The sequence below is a fragment of the Mercenaria mercenaria genome, chromosome 15 (assembly GCF_021730395.1).
Source record: "Mercenaria mercenaria strain notata chromosome 15, MADL_Memer_1, whole genome shotgun sequence".
Classification (NCBI taxonomy): Eukaryota; Metazoa; Mollusca; class Bivalvia; order Venerida; family Veneridae; genus Mercenaria; species Mercenaria mercenaria.
The window spans coordinates 15,386,044-15,408,384 of NC_069375.1; the positions used below are offsets into that span (position 1 = coordinate 15,386,044).

Consider the following 22,341-nt stretch of genomic DNA (forward strand, 5'->3'; position numbering starts at 1 on the left):
TCTAAAACGGTATATTTATTTTTAAAAAATGTAGACAGTTATTGTTTGATTTGGTATAAGTAACCTGTAGTCTAGCCTGTGAGCTCACAACATCTGTGTTTATGTTATAACACACCTGTAGAGTTTTACCTGATACGAGAGATGCAATGTTAGTAGACTCAATGTTATGAACGTGTTGTGTATAGGAAACAAATTCCTCCGCTGTTCCTCCAGTAACGGTTTTCAAAGTTGCAATTGTTGGAACTAAGCCGGGAAGTGTCTTACAATATAGTAATTGGGAATAAATCTGCGTGTGAATTGTTGATTGGTTATTGAAAGCAGCCGTCCAGGTGATTAGAAATGGGAAATCTGTGTGCCAAGAAGCAGAAGGAAAGCCGTACGGACGGACAGGTCGATGCTGATGGTGTGTATATGTGATTTAGTTAAGTTTTGTTTGGTATTTCAAGTGAAGCGTGATGTAGAATGCGATGATACTTTGTTGGATTTGAACTCGTGCCAGATCATAGAGACTGTACACGATTTTATCACTTTCTGATTTCGTAAATAAGCTGTGATAGTTACATCTATAACGTCTTCTGTATTTTCCTGTAGAAATTTTATCTAAACTGTTGATTACATCTCTATGATATTATATCTTAAGTGATATGTCTGTCTGGGGGATTTAGAAAAGAAACATTTAAGTACTATATACACACTATTCCTACAAGACGCAAACACGTTATATTTGCAATGTTTTCCGGGCGTCGTTTTCGATTTACTTATATAAATATTGATCATGCGTGTGTGTAAGTTTATTCCACTATTATTAGAGAGCCAGAATTATATCAGTAGATGATAGTAAAATCAAATCTGTTTTGTATGTACCAAGCAACTCGATGATCTTTTATTTCGGACATCTTTTTAGCAAAGTATACATACATTTCTCTAATGTTATGTTGAAACTGTAAACATGATCTAATTAATTGAGCCTTTCTACAGATAACGTGCTTTTTTTTTTTTTTTTTTTTTGATGTAAAATGTTGTTTGCGGCCATTGCGATTTAAAATAATAGTAAACAGATTTAAGAGGTTGAATGTTCTAAATTTAGACTTTTATCAAATTCACATTCATGTAAAAATGATTTTGACGTTGCTTCTAGTTTGACATCTCTAAGAATGTAAATATGTGTCAAATTTAAACTCCAGTGATTTAAAAATATACCCACCGACGCTGTATTTTAATTTGTTTGCTGTTTGAAATGTGACTGTTTCAAGGACATACATATACACCTTATGTTTGTTGACAATTTACATCAAATGTAAATTACTCTAACCTTTCATTTTTTATTTGCAGCCTTGAAAAATGTCCGTGTTGTGTTTGTTATAGGTAAGTTAAGATTTTTATATTTAGCTCATTTGAATGTACTGACCTTTTAAAGAAAATTGTGGCTGCAGTAAGTCCGTCGTTCTTCTGTCTGTCCGCTAGGGCTAGTGTTGGTTGTACGCAGATGCAAGGTTATTGTATATTATTAATAGCAAAATGGTTATGGACTGTTGTCAGTCACTCAGCTGGGTCCAATACTTTGTACACCCTAGATTGAGTTTAATCTGGCAACATAATCGATTGATACAGGCTACGTAACAATCGAATATAAACTAAACTGTATGGTAGCACGATATGCTTCGTTTAATATACTGAAAATTCCTCAGCTACGAGCACCTACAAATTCCAAATGCAGGGGTTTACACCAATGTTGAATCCTATGTCTTATGCGTAGCATTTATCAGATTGCGGAGTACCTTTGGAAAATCAGGCTGTTTAACATGATACCCGAATCAGACATGATGTCTCTAATTTCTGAACCCAGCTAATTGCACCAAAACAAGTAATCACGAAAGCCAGACTTTTTTCATTCAGAATTTTCGTATTTACAACCGATGCCAATGCTGTTAACTTGAAAATAGCTTACATGTAATGGCTAACAGTTATATTGTAAATTCGCTGCCCAAAATTCTAACCTAACTTTTCGCTGTTAAACGAAAATTACATACATCTCTAACCCAATTATTCATGTTATCGTATTGAAGTCCGAAACAACTCCATTCCAAGCCCCTCCCCTGCCCATCTTTCTTGCAAAAAAATTATCAACATGACTTTGTAGCCTGATAGACTTTGCATATAATATTTTGTCGTGAGTTTATTTAGATACATGCAGAAGCAGCGCAGCGCAGCGCTAAATTGTTTCTTATTTCATCGCACAGTCTGAAGAAGAATGCTACGGTATTAAACTTCTCAGAGGTCTCAAAAGACTTGAAACATGTGACAGGGTTTTTTTTTTTTTTTTTTTTTTTTTTTTTTTTTTGACAAAATATATCCTATTAGGTAGTTTCATTTAAAATTTTGTATATTCGAGAATTCACCTGCCATAACTGAATTTTGTTCGATAACCTAACATAACATTTCCAGAAAAGTGTCCGTTTATCCTTCCTCATTTCTGTATCATGACACTATTAAACAAGTTTAGCTCATCACACGGAAAACCATTTGGCGTATGCGTGGATGATGCTAAATGGCCACCAGGGCCCAGTTGTTCGAAACTTTAACCGGCTGTCAAACTAACCGCCAGTTAAACTTTGATTCAAAATATTAGTCTTGAGGGGAAACATTCGATGTTTTGGTTTTACTGTAAATATGTTTGTGTTCATAATCCTTCATTCATACGATTGTTTTTCCAAGTCTTCTAAAATGTCGAAACACAACCTTAAAAGTTAATCTATCGTATCGCCTGTGATAGTTTCGAATAACTGGGCCCAGAGCTTCCTAAACCGCAATAGATCTAGTAAAAAAGCCTCAATAGGAAGTGTTCAGATTATTCCGATTCGTCTAAAAACATGGCCGAAAAGGGCGTGGTTACTTTTCCATATATGAATATAGTTGAAATCTTGTCAGAAAACTGCTGGCCCATTTTTATGAATGATTTTACACAAATGATCCGTGGCTGTCCTTGTCAAAATATTCTGATTTGCTTAAAACTCCTTCAGATAACATATCCTACTTACTTTTCTTTATAATGTTACAGAAAAGTTTCTTGGGTAACTCTCTATGGAGAGAGTTCAGTTAAAAATATTCTGGTTCTCAAAAACGCAACAACAAACAAATCTAGTAGACATCGTTATTCTTTCTAATTTATGTAATTAGGAAATTCAAAAATCTCATCGTCAGTTACTGTTTCTTGGGTGGCCCTTTCATGAGGTTATTCAGATTATTTCGATTATGAAAAACACGGCCGCCAGAGCTAAAATAGAAAAACCTCCAAGCAACATCTCCTCCTAAACCGTCGATCTGATTTTGAAGAAAAATCACCCAAAAGTTTTCTCGGGTGACCATCTGGTCATATTACTCCAATTTGTCAAAAAATGGACAACACAGCTACAAATAAAAACAAACAAGTCAAATTTCATCTCCTTCTAACTCTCTGGTCTGATTTTGAAACGACCTCACAGAAATGTTTCTTGGGCGACCTTCTACTAAACTAGTGTAGAGCACAGGTGTTCGGCGCATACCCCCACCCCTACTCTACAACCCTGCATATATCCCCTCTACAACCCCCCCAGTAAAAATTGAACACTTTAAATTGTCCAAACACATGTAGATATCATCCAAATATCATAATACAACGTTGTCACAACTTTATGAATTTTTTTCTAGTGACATATATAACCCCTACTCTACAACCCTGCATATACCCCCTCTACAACCCCCAGTAAAAATTGAACACTTTAAATTGTCCAAACACATGTAGATATCATCCGAATATCATAATACAACATTGTCACAACTTTATAATTTTTTTTTCTAGTGACATATATAAACACTAATTATATATGTCACTAGAAAAAAAATCATAAAGTTGTGACAATGTTGTATTATGATATTTGGATGATATCTACATGTGTTTGGACAATTTAAAGTGTTCAATTTTTACTGAAGGGTTGTAGAGGGGGTATATGCAGGGTTGTAGAGTAGGGGTGGGGGTATGCGCCGAACACCTGTGTTTATATATGTCACTAGAAAAAAAAATTCATCAAGTTGTGACAATGTTGTATCATGATATTTGGATGATATCTACATGTGTTTGGACAATTTAAAGTGTTCAGTTTTTACTGGGGGGTTGTAGAGGGGGTATATGCAGGATTGTAGAGTAGGGGTGGGGGTATGCGCCGAACACCTGTGGTGGAGAGTCTAGCTTTCGTTTATGACTCAATGAAAAATTTTTAGTTCTGTATGGGCCGCTTTTCAAAGTACAACTTGCAATAGAGTTCCACCTAAAGGAAAGATAAAACAATGACTTAAAGGCGTACGTTAGAATTCCCTGTATATGAGATGGGCGAAAATTTTCCCAGTAACAGAATTTCTTTAAACTTTGGATATTGAAGGACAATCATCTAAGAAACAAAAAAAATGCAATAAAAATCATAGGTCACCGGATTCGAAAAAGAGTTATCTGCCCTTGAAAACGTCATTTTTGGGGGAAATGCCGTTTTCAAGGGCAGATAACTCTTTTTCGATACCGGTGACCTATGATTTTTATTGCATTTTTTTTGTTTCTTAGATGATTGTCCTTCAATATCCAAAGTTTAAAGAAATTCTGTTATTGGGAAAATTTACGCACCAAAATCTAGCATACGTCCTTAATGTAAAAAAAAAAAAAAAAAAGAAAAAGGATCTAAAAAAAGTGGTTTTCCTACCTCGAAGTGGTCTGTTAACAGACGTGGTATTTCGAGCAAGTTCGACTATAATTTGGCGTTTGGAGTTGTTAAAGACTGGTGAACGAAATAGGATCAACATAGCCCACATGACAAAATTAAATCTGTGATAAGTTAAGTATTGTAAAGATAATGTTAAGCATGATACATTAAACAGTAAACGGTATAATATTTTTACGGAAATGAAAGGACGAAAAGTTAGACTGTGAAGTGAATTCTCCATTTCAATTAAGAAGTCATCTATTGTTATGAACGTTCAAATGACTTACAAATCAAACGTGATTGTTGCCATGTATTGTAAGAGTATATTTTATCTAGTAAAGCGTATGACTGTTTATTAATAAACCTTGATATATCACGAACGGGTATTGAATACAATATGAGACACGCCGTTTCTTAGGTTACAGAAACTATTGTTTGTCAGCAGAATTAATGTCAGATGTTACAAGTAGCGAATTTTATAGAAGTATATGATATATTTATCCAGAGCTTTGTAAAAGAAGTAAGGCAAGCTGAAATATGATACCAGCTTCCAGGAATGTAAGGACTATAAGACTGGAGAATGCCTGGGTATGTCAGAGAATCTCGTAGTATTTGTCTGCCATTTGTATTGAAAATACAGCTTATCTTTAAATGGAATGCTTTGTTGTAAAAAGGAGTTTTTGTCAAATTTTGAAGGTCGAAAACCCCATATTTAGGCCTCAGCGCAAAACAAGTCCATATCGGATTTCTCAAATATTTCAGTAGAGCTATAAAAGACTACCTCAAGATAGGCATGTTTTGCATCGACTTTGTCCTGTTTTACACTGTAAAAGTCTACCATAAATTAGGCTTATATTGTAAAAACTCAGAAGACTAAAACGTGTATTAAGGTATCGTGAGATCCGTTGGTTAATAGAAATCTGAAAATTTTAAAATCTTTATTTATATCTTTATAAAACATCCGGGCATAAATTTGTAACAGTTTATTCATTGCTAACAAGCAGTCAGAGTTTTGAGGGGTTTTAAACATAACTTACGTGAAAATGTTGTCAATGTTAATACAATTACGCACTTTCACATTGAGATCTATAGCTACAGACAAGTTGTAATGCATTTCAATGTATTTCATATATACTTTATACCTGCTGAGAACTGTAAAAACTACTACCTACTTTTATCTGTTAGTAACTGATGCTGGTACTCGAGTGCCTGCTTGAGCCTCGTTAACAACTGAATTATTCGAAACCATTGTCATTAAGATACCATTACATTCTTATCTAAGAGAGAGATGGCAATATCTATGATGGTATTTGTTGTTTCATAGCTGCAGTACAGCATAACGTTTTTAGTGAAACTGGAGTACTTAACTGAATCTGACTTAGCGCAGATGTTCTTCACCATTACTTTGAAATAGAGCTAGATGCCCTTGATCATTCTTCTTCTATGTAATACGCTGTATTTTGGTGATCAAGGTTTTTGAAAACTCGGTAATACTTGAATTACTGGGGACCCTGCATAGATATTCTATGCGCTGACTCAACAAATACTTCGGCTTCAAGTATTATATATCATGCACCCACCCCAATGGAACGCCTTAATTTAGTGTTTTTGCGTGATAATTATTACAAAATTAAGATATGTATCGGACAGATAGTAAATGTACATAACAACTGCTTTATCTACATAAAAAAGTTTGAATTTGTTTTCATATTTTAACATTTAAGGTTCAGATAATTGGAACATTGAACTTGCCTTTGAAATTAGACCATTTTCCGTGTAGATATGTTTAAAGACCTCCATGCTGTATGAATGCTTCTATGATATAATAAGTGGCATAACTTGTTAATTTAATAAATCTAAGAGATCAGACTAAACTTTGATATTCAGATATTCTAGAAGTATTAGAGTAATGAAAATGATCTTTGCATTACACTGACTGGTACCAATCCGCTTGTACACAGACAACCCCGAGTCCATGGTCTCTAGTCCTCAGACAACTACCAGCTACTTATCCTACATCATAATGTATTACAAACTGATTTTCATAATTTTTCATTTGCTAAAATGTCATATACGGTTGTATTTTGAAACTCATTAAAGAAGTACCTTTTATATTTCATAGATGTTGTTTAACAGTAGATTGGCAAGTGTCGTAAAACAATTCCTTATCGAATTTTGATATTTTATTCATAGATGATAACCATATTGGCATATCTTCTCGAACTTAATCAAACTGCTTGATCTAACCAACCATATTTTATTTCAAAAGTACACATACATTCAACTTAAACAAACATATATTACGCAAAAGAGTTTGACCACAAGTTTCAACAAGTACTTGACAAGTGAGAATTTACTATCTAACGTTTTTGTATTATATAGGATATGATTTTATTTTAGAAAAATAACTGGAACTTTGATAGATGTAACCGAAATCAGAAATGTTTTTGTTGTCTACCACCATCTGTGGTTCATACTAAGACAGCTTCCTTTATGAATTTATGAACTTGTTTAACAAAATAAACTGAACTTGCGCGTCTGTTCAGTTGTCGTAACCAAACAATATTTTTGTACTTAAAGGGTGAAATATACGCGTGCCCAAAAAGTTGCTGTTTTACATTGTAAATTGATAGCCACCACCCCCACTCTCTCTAACGTTTTTGTATTATATAGGATATGATTTTATTTTAGAAAAATAACTGGAACTTTGATAGATGTAACCGAAATCAGAAATGTTTTTGTTGTCTACCACCATCTGTGGTTCATACTAAGACAGCTTCCTTTATGAATTTATGAACTTGTTTAACAAAATAAACTGAATTTGCGCGTCTGTTCAGTTGTCGTAACCAAACAATATTTTTGTACTTAAAGGGTGAAATATACGCGTGCCCAAAAAGTTGCTGTTTTACATTGTAAATTGATAGCCACCACCCCCACTCTCTCAAAAAAGGAAAAGATAATGTTCCGCGCACAAACAGGATATCATGATGGTAAAACGTATGAACCACGGGTGTTTTAATAAATTTTCAAGTTTTCTTTTGAAGCAAAGTGTCATCTGAAGGAGGGCACGTGTGTAATTGCTGGTAGGTTAGGAGACAATTACCAGTCGTATATTTTTAAGAGTCTGAATGTTTGGTAGAGTAGGTGGGACGTATACAGGTTTGACGAAAGTGAAAGACGACAAGGCCAAGATGTTATTGTTCCGTCTTTTTCATCTTACGCGCTACATGCGCTTAAAGGAAAGGAAGAATAATCTTCTTGTTGCGATATCACATTAGACTGGACCGTTTGTCTTCAAAATAATGGGTTTTGAGGACCCTTGTTTTGATTTTCTAACTTGAAGATGTCAGGTTTAGCCTTATTCACTGCACAGAAGGACCAAAAGCAAGTTTAAGACTTTAATTCCTCATTTAATATATTAAAAGCTGTCGAAAGCTATTCAGTCTTGGGTTATATAGACATTTCTCGCCTGACGCTCAGTGCTGAATTGAAAAAAAAAATGTTTTCATTAATAGCCAAGTTTACTTAAAAAGCAACACGGAATGTGAAAAACGTCAAATGGCTATTTAGATTTAATTGAGATTTAATTCAAGTCTGGGAGAAGTCGTATGATACTCGTGAATTAAGAAGAGGGCAAATGCAAGTGTTGTGGGGAAATGCGCGCCAGTGTATGATATAAACAGCTTTGGAATGTCAATTCTGGCATAACGGAAGTTAGCAATGGACAGTCTGCATATGGGAATAAAATCTCACCTGAAATTGATCTAACGATATAACTCGGGTTTTTTTCTGCGTGACTTTAGGTATGTGTGTCGTCTTAGGTGCTTAATTGGTTTTTGCCGATTTCGCTTTAAATTTCCCGCTACCGATCAGGGACATCACCGTTACTGAGATCGATAATCTTATCGATCTCTTATGACCTTTACTGCCATCATTAGATTTTCAGTCAATAGAATTCTATACTGTGCTAAAGGATATATGATAACTTGAGTTTGTTAACGTGAGACGCTTCACGTATACATTGAAACGTTTTGTAATAAGAAGTGGTTGATGTACATTAACTTCCTTAACAATCGCATAATGATATATAGACTAACATTGTTACAGTTATTGTTTGATGTGCATGTAAAATACTGATCGGGCTAATGGCAGGTCCTCCCGTTGACTGTTGTATTGTTTTTCTCGTAGGAGGCCCTGGCAGTGGTAAGGGAACACAGTGTGAACGTATAGTGGAGAAATATGGATTTACCCACCTGTCGTCTGGTGATCTGCTCCGTGCAGAGGTTGCTTCCGGTTCTGCACGAGGCAAGGAACTTACCGCCATCATGGAGAAAGGAGAACTTGTACCTCTGGTAATATCTCTCTCTTTACTCAGGTGACAGTTATGGTTATTACGAAGTTCAAATTATTTACAGATGAATAAACTGGCCATCAATTGAAAGTACGCTTCATCATGCTTGGTATAGATGCATGCCTTTTTATTTTGTTTATCGTTTGATTTTCTTCAATTACACTTACGTGCTTGAAATCAACTTGCTGGTTGTAATTTTGTAATGTTTTCATTTTCCCTACACCTATGATAATTTCAGTGACCACTGTAGAGGCGGAAATTTACATTGTAATGAATGATCGCGGGCATGCCTACAAGTAAACACATGAATTATTTATCAAAAGCAATTACGTTACTTTAATTGAACTATCCATACAGCATAGTAAGAGATTAGTATTCTATTAAATTTTATTGTAGGACACAGTTTTGCAGCTGCTGAAGGAGGCTATGTTGGCGAAAGCTTCTACGAGTAAAGGGTTTTTGATTGACGGGTATCCCCGTGAGTTGGAGCAAGGAACACGATTTGAGAAAGAGGTTAGTGGTAAAAGGTCCAAATGACCACAGTGATTAACACACTGAATTGTCCACCTTGTAGATAAAGACCCAGACTCTCATCTTTTTTTTTTCAGAATTTATTTTGAAACTATTCACGGAGAAGTATATCATTTTCAATTTCTGTATTAAAAGTTGTTAATATACAGCCAGTCTATATTCTATAACATTACAATTGTTTTTTTGAGAAAATCTCAATAAAATATTAGTATATGTCACTGTTACATAAAATAAAAGAAAAATACGAAAATCTGAAATTATATGTCTAATTTTTCCTTATCAGTCTAGTGGCTAGTGTGTTAGAGAGTTATACAAGAGAGGAAAATGTCCTTGGTTCTTCGGTCTGGTTCTAGAATTCGGCCCTGACCACTGACTGATAGAGCACTGATCGTAGAATTTAGTGTAGCGTTTCCTTGCGGAAAACTGCCAGTTAGTTGCCAAGAATCTGAGAAATTTTAGAACGCATTAACCGGTCATTGACCGTAGACATGAATCGATGAAATACTTTTCTGAAAATTATTAAGACTGACTGGGCTAAGGCAGTAAGTCAGACATTCTTCAGACACACTTCTGCAGACTAAATTTCTATGATGATTAATAACAATAGAACCTATGTATATACGCGGGACATGAAAATATGAGATTATATCCTTGCCACTTGCAGTTAGCACCAGTCGTTTCGCGTTAAATTTCGATGTTTCTAAACAGCTATGACGAAGGCTCTGGAGGGGAACTAGCGGCGTGTCGATGACAATGAGGAGACCATCAAGAAGAGATTGAAGACTTTCCACGATATCACTAAACCGGTTGTAGAATTCTATGAGAAGGAAGGCAAACTCAAGAAGGTACGTGTCTTTCCACAATCAGTCTGTTTATTCAATAAAACTTTCAGCGGACAGAAGGTAGGCGTGTTCCCGGAATCTTGATCGTTTATCCATTCAAATAAACTTTCAGCAGACAGAAGGTAGGCGTGTTCCCGGAATCTTGATCGTTTATCCATTCAATAAAACTTTCAGCAGACAGAAAGTAAGTGTGTCCCCGGAATCTTGATCGTCTATCAACTCAATAAAACTTTCAGCGGACAGACGGTAGGCGTGTCCCCGGAATCTTGATCGTCTATCCATCAATAAAACTTTCAGCAGACAGAAGTAGGCGTGCCCCGGAATCTTGATCGTATCCTCAGTAAACTTCAGCAGAAGAGGGTAGGTGCCCGGAATCTTGATGTCTATCCATTCATAAAACTTTAATTCAGCGAGAAGGTAGGTGTCCCCAGAATTTGATCGTCTATCCATTCACTGCAATTTCATCTGATTCTATTCAATAAAACTTTCAGCGGACAGAATGTAGGGTGTCCCGGAATCTTGATCGTCTATCCACTCAATAAAACTTTGAGCGGACAGAAGGTAGGCGTGTCCCCGGAATCTTGATCGTCTATCCATTCAATAAAACTTTCAGCAGACAGAAGGTAGGTGTGTCCCCGGAATCTTGATCGTCTATCCAATAAAACTTTCAGCAGACAGAAAGTAAGTGTGTCCCTGGAATCTTGATCGTCTATCCATTCAATAAAACTTTCAGCGGACAGAATGTAGGTGTGCACCCGGAATCTTGATCGTCTATCCATTCAATAAAACTTTCAGCGGACAGAAGGTAGGCGTGTCCCCGGAATCTTGATCGTCTATCCATTCAGTAAAACTTTCAGCGGACAGAAGGTAGGCGTGTCCCCGGAATCTTGATCGTCTATCCATTCAATAAAACTTTCAGCGGACAGAAGGTAGGCGTGTCCCCGGAATCTTGATCGTCTATCCATTCAATAAAACTTTCAGCGGACAGAAGGTAGGCGTGTCCCCGGAATCTTGTTCGTCTATCCATTCAATAAAACTTTCAGCGGACAGAATGTAGGTGTGCCCCCGGAATCTTGATCGTCTATTCATTCAATAAAACTTTCAGCGGACAGAAGGTAAGCGTGTCCCCGGAATCTTGATCGTTTATCCATTCAATAAAACTTTCAGCAGACAGAAGGTAGGCGTGCCCCCGGAATCTTGATCGTCTATCCATCAATAAAACTTTCAGCAGACAGAAGGTAGGTGTGCCCCGGAATCTTGATCGTCTATCCATCAATAAAACTTTCAGCGACAGAAGGTAGGTGTCCCCGGAATCTTGATCGTCTATCAATAAAACTTTCAGCGACAGAAAGATAGGCGTGTCCCCGGAATCTTGATCGTCTATCCACTCAATAAAACTTTCAGCGACAGAAGTAGGTGTGTCCCCGGAATCTTGATCGTCATTCCATTCAATAAAACTTTCAGCAGACAGAAGGTAGGGTGTCCCCGGAATCTTGATCGTCTATCCACTCAATAAAACTTTCAGCAGACAGAAAGTAAGTGTGTCCCCAGAATCTTGATCGTCTGTCCACTCAATAAAACTTTCAGCAGACAGAAGGTAGGTGTGTCCCCGGGATCTTGATCGTCTGTCCACTCAATAAAACTTTCAGCAGACAGAAGGTAGGTGTGTCCCCTGAATCTTGATCGTCTATCCACTCAATAAAACTTTCAGCAGACAGAAGGTAGGTGTGTCCCCGGAATCTTGATCGTCTATCCACTCAATAAAACTTTCAGCAGACAGAAAGTAAGTGTGTCCCCTGAATCTTGATCGTCTATCCACTCAATAAAACTTTGAGCGGACAGAAAGTAAGTGTGTCCCTGGAATCTTGATCGTCTATCCACTCAATAAAACTTTCAGCAGACAGAAAGTAAGTGTGTCCCCAGAATCTTGATCGTCTGTCCACTCAATAAAACTTTCAGCAGACAGAAGGTAGGTGTGTCCCCGGAATCTTGATCGTCTATCCACTCAATAAAACTTTCAGCAGACAGAAAGTAGGTGTGTCCCCTGAATCTTGATCGTCTATCCACTCAATAAAACTTTCAGCAGACAGAAGGTAGGTGTGTCCCCGGAATCTTGATCGTCTATCCACTCAATAAAACTTTGAGCGGACAGAAAGTAGGTGTGTCCCCTGAATCTTGATCGTCTATCCACTCAATAAAACTTTCAGCAGACAGAAGGTAGGTGTGTCCCCGGAATCTTGATCGTCTATCCACTCAATAAAACTTTGAGCGACAGAAGTAGGTGTGTCCCCTGAATCTTGATCGTCTATCCACTCAATAAAACTTTCAGCAGACAGAAGTAGGTGTGTCCCCGGAATCTTGATCGTCTATCCACTCAATAAAACTTTGAGCGGACAGAAAGTAGGTGTGTCCCCTGAATCTTGATCGTCTATCCACTCAATAAAACTTTCAGCAGACAGAAGGTAGGTGTGTCCCCGGAATCTTGATCGTCTATCCACTCAATAAAACTTTGAGCGGACAGAAAGTAGGTGTGTCCCCTGAATCTTGATCGTCTATCCACTCAATAAAACTTTCAGCAGACAGAAGGTAGGTGTGTCCCCGGAATCTTGATCGTCTATCCAATAAAACTTTCAGCAGACAGAAAGTAAGTGTGTCCCTGGAATCTTGATCGCATATCCACTCAATAAAACTTCCATCAGACAGAAAGTAAGTGTGTCCCCTGAATCTTGATCGTCTGTCCACTCAATAAAACTTTCAGCAGACAGAAGGTAGGTGTGTCCCCGGAATCTTGATCGTCTATCCAATAAAACTTTCAGCAGACAGAAAGTAAGTGTGTCCCTGGAATCTTGATCGTCTATCCACTCAATAAAACTTCTATCAGACAGAAAGTAAGTGTGTCCCCAGAATCTTGATCGTCTGTCCACTCAATAAAACTTCCATCAGACAGAAAGTAAGTGTGTCCCCTGAATATTGGTTGTCTGTCCACTCAATAAAACTTTCAGCAGACAGAAGGTAGGTGTGTCCCGAATCTTGATCGTCTATCCACTCAATAAAACTTTCACAGACAGAAGTAGGTGTGTCCCCGAATCTTGATCGTTATCCACTGTAATAAACTTTCAGCAGACAGAAGGTAGGTGTGTCCCCGAATCTTGATCGTCTATCCACTCAATAAAACTTTCAGCAGACAGAAGGTAGGTGTGTCCCCGGAATCTTGATCGTCTATCCACTCAATAAAACTTTCAGCAGACAGAAGGTAGGTGTGTCCCCGGAATCTTGATCGTCTATCCACTCAATAAAACTTTCAGCAGACAGAAGGTGGGTTTGTGTCCCCGAATCTTGATCGTCTATCCACTCAATAAAACTTTCAGCGACAGAAGGTAGGTGTGTCCCCGGAATCTGATCGCTTCCACTCAATAAAACTTTCAGCGGACAGAAGGTAGGTGTGTCCCCGAATCTTGAATCGTCTGTTCGACACTCACTAATAAAACTTTCAGACAGACAGAAGGTAGGTGTGTCCCCAGAATCTTGATCGTCTATCCACTCAATAAAACTTTTAGCAGACAGAAGGTAGGTGTGTCCACTGAATCTTGATCGTCTGTCCACTCAATAAAACTTTCAGCAGACAGAAAGTAGGTGTGTCCCCGGAATCTTGATCGTCTGTCCACTCAATAAAACTTTCAGCAGACAGAAAGTAGGTGTGTCCCCGGAATCTTGATCGTCTGTCCACTCAATTAAACTTTCTGCAGACAGAAGGTAGGTATGTTCCCGGAATCCTGATCGTCTATCCACTCAATAAAGCTTTCAGCGGCAGAAGGTAGGTGTGTCCTCGGAATTCAATAAAACTTCCAGCGGACAGAAGGTAGGTGTGCCCCCGGAATCTTGATCGTCTATTCACTCAATAAAACTTTCAGCAGACAGAAGGTAGGTGTGTCCCCGGAATCTTGATCGTCTGTCAACTCAGTAAAACTTTCAGCAGACAGAAGGTAAGTGTGTCCCCGGAATCTTGATCGTCTATCCATTCATTTAAACTTTCAGCAGACAGAAAGTAAGTGTGTCCCCGGAATCTTGATCGTCTATCCACTCAATTAAACTTTCAGCAGACAGAAGGTAAGTATGTCCCCGGAATCTTGATCGTCTATCCACTCAATTACACTTTCAGCAGACAGAAAGTAAAGGATTCTTAAAGGTCTATTCACTCGGTAAAACTGCCATTACACAAATACACTCGGTAATTTTTAATTCAATGTAAGTTTGAAATATCGTTTGCCAAGTGAAACATATTTTGATGTTACGTGTAAAAGATTTTTTTTCTTTTTATTTCATTAATTTTTAGTAACTTTGACCAGACATTTTACAGGACAGTACCATCTAAAATATTATTATATATTCTTCATCGTAAGATCACCATCGTATTTAGTTTATTTCAATAACTCACTAAAATATTACATTTCTTAAGTCCTGAATAAATGTCATATATTTGTAGCGTTAGAGAGAAAGATTCAGTGTGGTTTCCGTCAGTGAGCAGTTATCAGTGGATTTGATATTCAGTCTCTAATGTTTCGTTGAAGATATCCACGCACCATGTATCTTAACTTCATGTTTAAAGTTTATTGGCATAAATACCGGCAAATTAAGGGGAAAAAATTGAAAATAAAAAAAAAACACTCTTTAAAGAATGCGTTAACAGCTAGCTGATTGATCAAATTTATGCCAGAAAATTATGTTGTATATATTGTATAAACCTGCAGCTTTTTAAAACTTCAAACTTTTTCTAAAGTCGGGAAAGTTTTTAAGCAATAAGTGGATGTGAGTGAAAAAATAATCATTCGCCACCCTGCAGCGGTAGGTTAGAAATTATATACCTGTTTCAGAGTACAACTGATTGATTTAACTAAATGAGCCGTGCCATGAGAAAACCAGCATAGTGGGTTTGCGACCAGCATGGATCCAGACCAGCCTGCGCATCCGCGCAGTCTGGTCAGGATTCATGCTGTTCGCTTTCAAAGCCTATTGCAATTAGAGAAACTGTTAGCGGACAGCATGGATCCTGACCAGACTGCGCGGATGCGCAGGCTGGTCTGGATCCATGCTGGTCGCAAACCCACTATGTTGGTTTTCTCATGGCACGGCTCAAATGATGTTTATTTTCTTACACCCATGTACGTATATTTGTCATTGCTCTCCCGTATATTTATACATTTGTCTTCATTGTAAGCCAGTTTTATCTCAATCATTTTTAGAGACAAACAAGAAGGTCATATTCGTACAAAGTATGCAATAATTCGAAAACAAGAAAGAACTATTTTTATGGCATCAGATCAGTTATGGAGTGGTTATGTTTATTGCTAGGAAAATATTTCCAGAATGCAATTTGTGCAAACAGAAATCAAGTTTTTCATTATGAAAGGATTCTGTTTACTGCAAGAAAATGTTATTAGTCTGCACAAACAAAGGAATTTTTTTTATTCCAGTCAATACTGGTCTGGCTAAGTTGATAAAAAATGGATGTGCACTGAGAAAGATGCTAATTTGTTTTGCAGTTAGTTATAAATTCTTTTCTTTTCAATAAAAATATGTACGAATTATTGAAATATAAAAATTGTTTCTGCAGGTGGTAGCAGAGGCCGGACCAGACGAGGTATTCAAAGACGTTGAGGTCATCTTTGACGAAATGCTCAAAAAAGGTGAACTTAATGAATGTACTTAACTATTTTCACTTGCCAATTATTAGAATAATGAAAAGCGACGAATATTAAGTTTCATAAAAGTCATTGACTTAAAGGCACTGACTCCCAGATACAAAATCAGAAAATTATTGCTAAATCTCTTTAAGTTTGAAACTTAGTTACTGGCAGATTATACGTTATGGAAACACATACAAGAATTAGTTGTTTTTACTATATTTTCCGTTCAAAATTGAAAAGCGTTTGTAACGTGGTACTGGAGGTCAACTGCCTTAATTATAAAGTTTTATTTATATTTGACAGCTGTTTAATACGTATTCCTCTGTGGTTGGTCAAGGCCGCATAAATATTTTATTGCCGCGGCGCCCGTGTTCGATTCCCGACTCGGGCATATTTTTTCTTGATTTGGTATTTTTAAAATAGTTTAGAAACAAAAAAAATCATGTTCTAATGTTCAAAATATGATTAAACTTAAATTTCAAAAACAGAACATTTTTAGCCAAAGTCTTGAGGTCAGTGTCTTTAAACCGTTGAACGCTTATGGTCACGTACATACCAATTACATTAAAATTAACACGAAGTATGTTGAAGTCCAGTTCAGTTGAAATTAGAATATATGAGCCGTGCCATGGGAAAACCAACATAGTGGCTTTGCGACCAGCATGGATCCAGACCAGCCTGCGCATCCGCGCAGTCTGGTCAGGATCCATGCTGTTCGCTAACAGTTTCTCCAATTCCAATAGGCTTTAAAAGCGAACAGCATGGAGCCTGACCAGACTGCGCGGATGCGCAGGCTGGTCTGGATCCATGCTGGTCGCACACCCACTATGTTGGTTTTCCCATGGCACGGCTCATATGTGTTATTGACTTTAAACTCGCACCGGCAGTTAAGGATACACCAGAGTTTACGTTCCATGCATGGCTCGAACCCATATAGATGAGGGACAAGGTGATTTGAAGTCGGCGACCGTAGTGTCTGTATATGCCTGGTAACGGCAATAAAATGCTTTGAAACAAAGCATTCGAACATTTAATTTCTGAAAAGGGAGCACAATGCGCCCGTATCGTGGAGAAATATAGATTCTGCCATCTTTCATCCGGAAATTTACTTAGGGCGGGGTCGCCACGGGTTCAGAGCGAGGCAAACGGTTAAATGAATTAATTGAAAAGGGAGAACTTGTTCTTTTGGTATTATTTTAATGACATCATTAACGCCTTCGCACTGATAGCCTAGTGAATGTATAACTGAGCATAACTCGGTACTTTCTTCCCAGTTATTTTTTTTTCATTCTGGAGTAAATGGTACATATTGACGTTTGTATATGAATTGAACAGTATACTTGACTGTGTATAAATGCTATAATATTACATATTTCAGACACATCCCAGTTAGTTGATGCCAAAGTCATATTTGTAGTTGGTATGTAATTCTTACATTGTTTTATATATACTGATCAATAAAGGGCTATTATTTTGTGTACTGGGGTAGACTGCCATGAATGTAATAGTCAATAATTCCGCATTAACTATAGAGATTATTCTATTAGGCTTTGTTACTCGGTTATTTGTATTATAACTAATAGGAATATTTCTTTTATAAGTTACTGGAAGTTTGACAGCATTGTTATGAAAATATTATTTATTATCTTTCTAAAGATATAAACAGCGTAATTAATCACTGCTGTGTTAACTATTTATGTTGTGTATTCTACGTGATGTGTGCATCAATGCGATATTCTAAAACCTTGCTGCCTGCAAAATATTCATTGTGTTATATTGTGTCACCGCAAATATTAAATGTTGACATCTCTATTATCGCAGGATACACATATTTTGAGTAACTTCATAAGTCAAACCCAACAAAGGGCAGTGATGAATCCAGCATATAATATACAAAACAGTATTTTTCAACGTGTCATCTGGTACCTTATGAATATTTTCCCAGTACATAGAAAAGTGATTACTGTCATATAATTTTACCGTCCCTTATTTTCGGTACATACTTCTGAAACTTATTACTCCCCGACAAGTAGTACAGGAGCTCAAGAAGAATACTCGTATCAGATGTTTGTTTGTTGTGCTGCTACAATTTGTTGTCTTTATTTTAGGCGGACCAGGATCTGGAAAGGGGACACAATGTGCCCGTATCGTGGAGAAATATGGATTCTGCCATCTTTCATCCGGAGATTTACTTAGGGCGGAAGTCGCCTCGGGTTCAGAGCGAGGCAAACGGTTAAATGAAATAATGGAAAAGGGAGAACTTGTTCCTTTGGTATTATTTTAGTGATTTCATTAACGCTTTCGTACTACTAGCCTAGTGAATGTATAACTGAGCATAACTCGGTACTTTATTCCTATGTTTTTTTATTCTGGGATTCATATTGCATATTGTATTATAGTATTTTTTTTTGAAGTGCCACAAATGTAACGGTATTCTAAGCTAGGCGATTGCTCACGATAGGGGGAAGTATATAGCGTTCAAATCATTTAGTTTTGAGGGACATTGAATCATAACAAAACGTGAAAGACATAGTGAAAGCACGATAATATGAGGTTATTTAACAGTGTTGAGTACAATACTGAATTCTATTGGACGAGTACACAGCAGTAATAATCCATATTTGGACGAGGCGAATGCCGAGTCCAAATATGGGTTATTACTGCTGTGTACGAGTCCAGTTGAATTCAGTATTGTACTCAACACTTTTAAATTACCTCTTTATTTCACACCATAAAAAAGATACATGTAGAAAACAAAAATTCACACATTTCAACTCGCACACAACAACACACATTAGTTAAAAATACGTTCATAGATCTATACATTTGCTCTCAGTGCCAACAAACTCGAAAACAACTTTTCGTGAAATTTTGAACCGAAACCATGATACTTGGATAGGAAACATTCTGACTAAGAAATTGAGTGCTTACACTTACATGTTTCGTTCAAAAATAAGAAAGTTATCGCATTTTTAGCTCATCTGATTTTTTGAAAAAAAATGATGAGTTATTGTCATCACTTGAGCGGTTGTCGGCGTCGGCGTCGGCGTCGGCGTCTGCGTCGGCGTTGCCTGGTTAAGTTTTATGTTTAGGTCAGCTTTTCTCCTAAACTATCAAAGCTATTGCTTTGAAACTTGGAATACTTGTTCACCATCATAAGCTGACTCTGTATAGCAAGAAACATAACTCCTTCTTGATTTTTGCAAGATTTATGGCCCCTTTTGTACTTAGAAAATATCAGATTTCTGGTTAAGTTTTATGTTTAGGTCAACTTTTCTCCTAAACTATCAAAGCTTTTGCTTTGAAACTTGGAATACTTGTTCACCATCATAAGCAACCCTGTACATCAAGAAACATAACTCCATCTTGCTTTTTGCAAGAATATTGTCCCTTTGGACTTGAAAATCAGTTTTCTTGGTTAAGTTTTATGTTTAGGTCAGCTTTTCTCCTAAACTGTCAAAGCTATTGCTTTAAAACTTGCAACACTTGTTCACATCATAAGTTGACCCTGTACAGCAAGAAACATAACTCCATCTGCTTTTTGCAAGATTTATGGCCCCTTTTGGACTTAGAAAATATCAGATTTCTTGTTAAGTTTATGTTTAGGTCAACTTTTTCTTTAAACTACAAAGCTATTGCTTTGAACTTGCAACACTTGTTCACCATCATAAGCTGACCTGTACAACAAGAACATAACTCATCCTGCTTTTTGCAATAATTATTGCCCCTTTTGGACTTAGAAAATCATTTTCTTGGTTGAGTATTATGTTTAAGTCAACTTTCCTCATAAACTATCAAAGCTATTGCTTTAAAACTTGCAACAGTTTTTCACCATCTTAAGTGGACACTGAACATCAAGAAACATAACTCTATCCTGCTTTTTGCAAGAATGATGCCCCTTTTTAGACTTAGAAAATCATGGGTAGGACAATATTTCTATTACACAAAAAAAAATCAGATGAGCGTCAGCACCCGCAAGGCGGTGCTCTTGTTTAATACCGCTATATACATGGGAAGTAATTCCAAATGTCTCCTTATAAGAAATCGGAAGAGTTGTCCCGTCCAATATGAAAAAGATATGGATTTTTGGGACTGGAGTCCAATATGAAAAAATATGGAATTTGTGGATTATAGATTTTGGATGTTACTGTATATACTTAAGAAATTTAAATCATACAGTACAATACTGGTTTCTATTGTATTGTCACGTGATAGAAAGAAAAACTTCTAATTGGTTAAAAATATGTTGGTGTAAAATAATTTGATTTTATTGACAGAATCGTTTTGCCAATATAATTACAACGTAAAAAGGTCATGCCAATCGAAGTGATCTTCCATTATACTTATATACAATACTTACAAAAACTGGCAAAAATATTTTGACATGAATGTACAGTTACTAAACTAGCGTTATCTAAAAAATGAGCTGTAAAAGAGATTGTGGTACGTGCAATATGCAAAACACATACTGGTATATGGAAAGAAGATTGAAAAAAAAAAACAATTCAAAGATAGACGGGTTGCATACTTTTCAGCAGAAAAAAGTTGACTGTCAAATTAAATGCCCGACATGTACTAATTAATTTGTGTACAATTGATATACTTTTTTAATTTTTTTGTTTATAATTTTTCGTGATAGATATTCTTACATTATACTTTCAGATAGGCATATCCTTTTCTTTCAGGAGTCACAAATATTATGATTGGCCTATCATGTCTCTACATTGCATGTAAAACAAGATAAAACGTTAGGTTGGCCTTTGTTCCTTTTTGTTGAAACTGTCTTGAAGAAAACGACATATATAAAAGTAGAAAGCAAAGATGAGTCGCACCATGAGAAAACCAAAACAGCGCATTTGCGACCAGCAGGGATCCAGACCAGCCTGCGCATCCACGCAGTCTGGTCAGGATCCATGAGGTTCGCTTCCAAAGCCTATTTCGATTAGAGAAACTGTAAGTGAACAGCATGGATCCTGACCAGACTGCGCGGATGCGCAGGCTGGTCTGGATCCATGCTGGTCGCAAATGCACTATGTTGGTTTTCTCATGGTGCGACTCATATTAGAAAAGTCCTTGAAAAATAACTTTCCTTAAGGAAAGTGAAACTTATATAAAGACATTCCAATTTCATCTGAATATCCTAGCCTATATAACCGTTACTTGTACCGTTTTAAAGTAATCTTGAATTTTAAAACTCTTTGTTATTTTTATGTTTAGAGTGGTGGAACCTATGCTCGCGGTATTCCTATGCTCGCGGTATTTCGATAATTACGCTCTCGCAGAAGCACTGATAAAATATTTCACCATGCTATGTTCAACACCGACCATGGTGAAATGCATTTGCAACAAACGTGCGATAGCCGCTCGTGCCGCTCACGTGACGTTACAGCAGCCGATACATTTTACGCAATCTTTATCGTCGCACAAATCTCACACAAATATGTCAAAATCACTCAACAAAGTTAGTTTTTTAGAAATCGTGCATTACGTTCAGATATAAGATACATTAAGAGCAAGATGTGAGAATGTGACGCCTGGCACACTACGAGTGCCTTTCGAACCATGAAAGATCGACGTTGATCTTAGTATTTTGACAAGTCCAAATGGTTATTTCTGAGATGTAGGAGGAGTAAATTTCTACACACAAAAGAAGTGTAGAAAACATTAGTGAATTAATCACTGTCGTTGTTTGAATCTTTAATACTTGAACATTCGTTTTTAAATAACATTATCATACGTCTTTAAGCTTTGTTCTAATAGTGACTCCATTACTATAAGGAAAATACACATAGAGGCACATACTAAATTTTATCCTCATTCTTTTGTTTTTCACATAATAATGAGTAATGTTCTAATATTATATTCGCATATGCTTGTTTGTTCTTTTAGCTGCTGAATTTTTTTTCGGCCCTTAGTTTAATCGATATAACATACCGCCAGCATGGGTTCCCTTCAGGGCGAATTTTACCTTTTCACGATAGCCGTGTCGATAGCTCACGAGACGACTAAGTCCCGTGATGACACACATCAACAATATGTTTCGATAAAAGGAGGATAACTTATGTTTTTGCATAGGCAAGTCGAATAATAATTTTTTCTTGCTTCTTAAAAAGATTATATATGTACAAAATACCGCGAGCATAGGTTCCGCCACTCTATGTTTTTAGAATGGTATGCGAGATTGATTATAGTCATTTATGTTATCC

General features: G+C 36.8%; 1 protein-coding gene across 1 annotated transcript in view; it reads left to right on the forward strand.

Annotated features, from left to right (window-relative positions):
• LOC123547310 (uncharacterized) overlaps positions 1–22,341 on the forward strand; it is a 73,431-nt gene that overhangs the window by 45,421 nt on the left and 5,669 nt on the right. Inside the window, 8 exon segments of the mRNA XM_053524624.1 lie at positions 1,333–1,365; positions 8,916–9,079; positions 9,475–9,605; positions 10,284–10,345; positions 10,348–10,454; positions 16,063–16,135; positions 17,514–17,555; positions 18,244–18,407. Coding sequence (XP_053380599.1) covers positions 1,333–1,365; positions 8,916–9,079; positions 9,475–9,605; positions 10,284–10,345; positions 10,348–10,454; positions 16,063–16,135; positions 17,514–17,555; positions 18,244–18,407 — 776 coding nt within the window.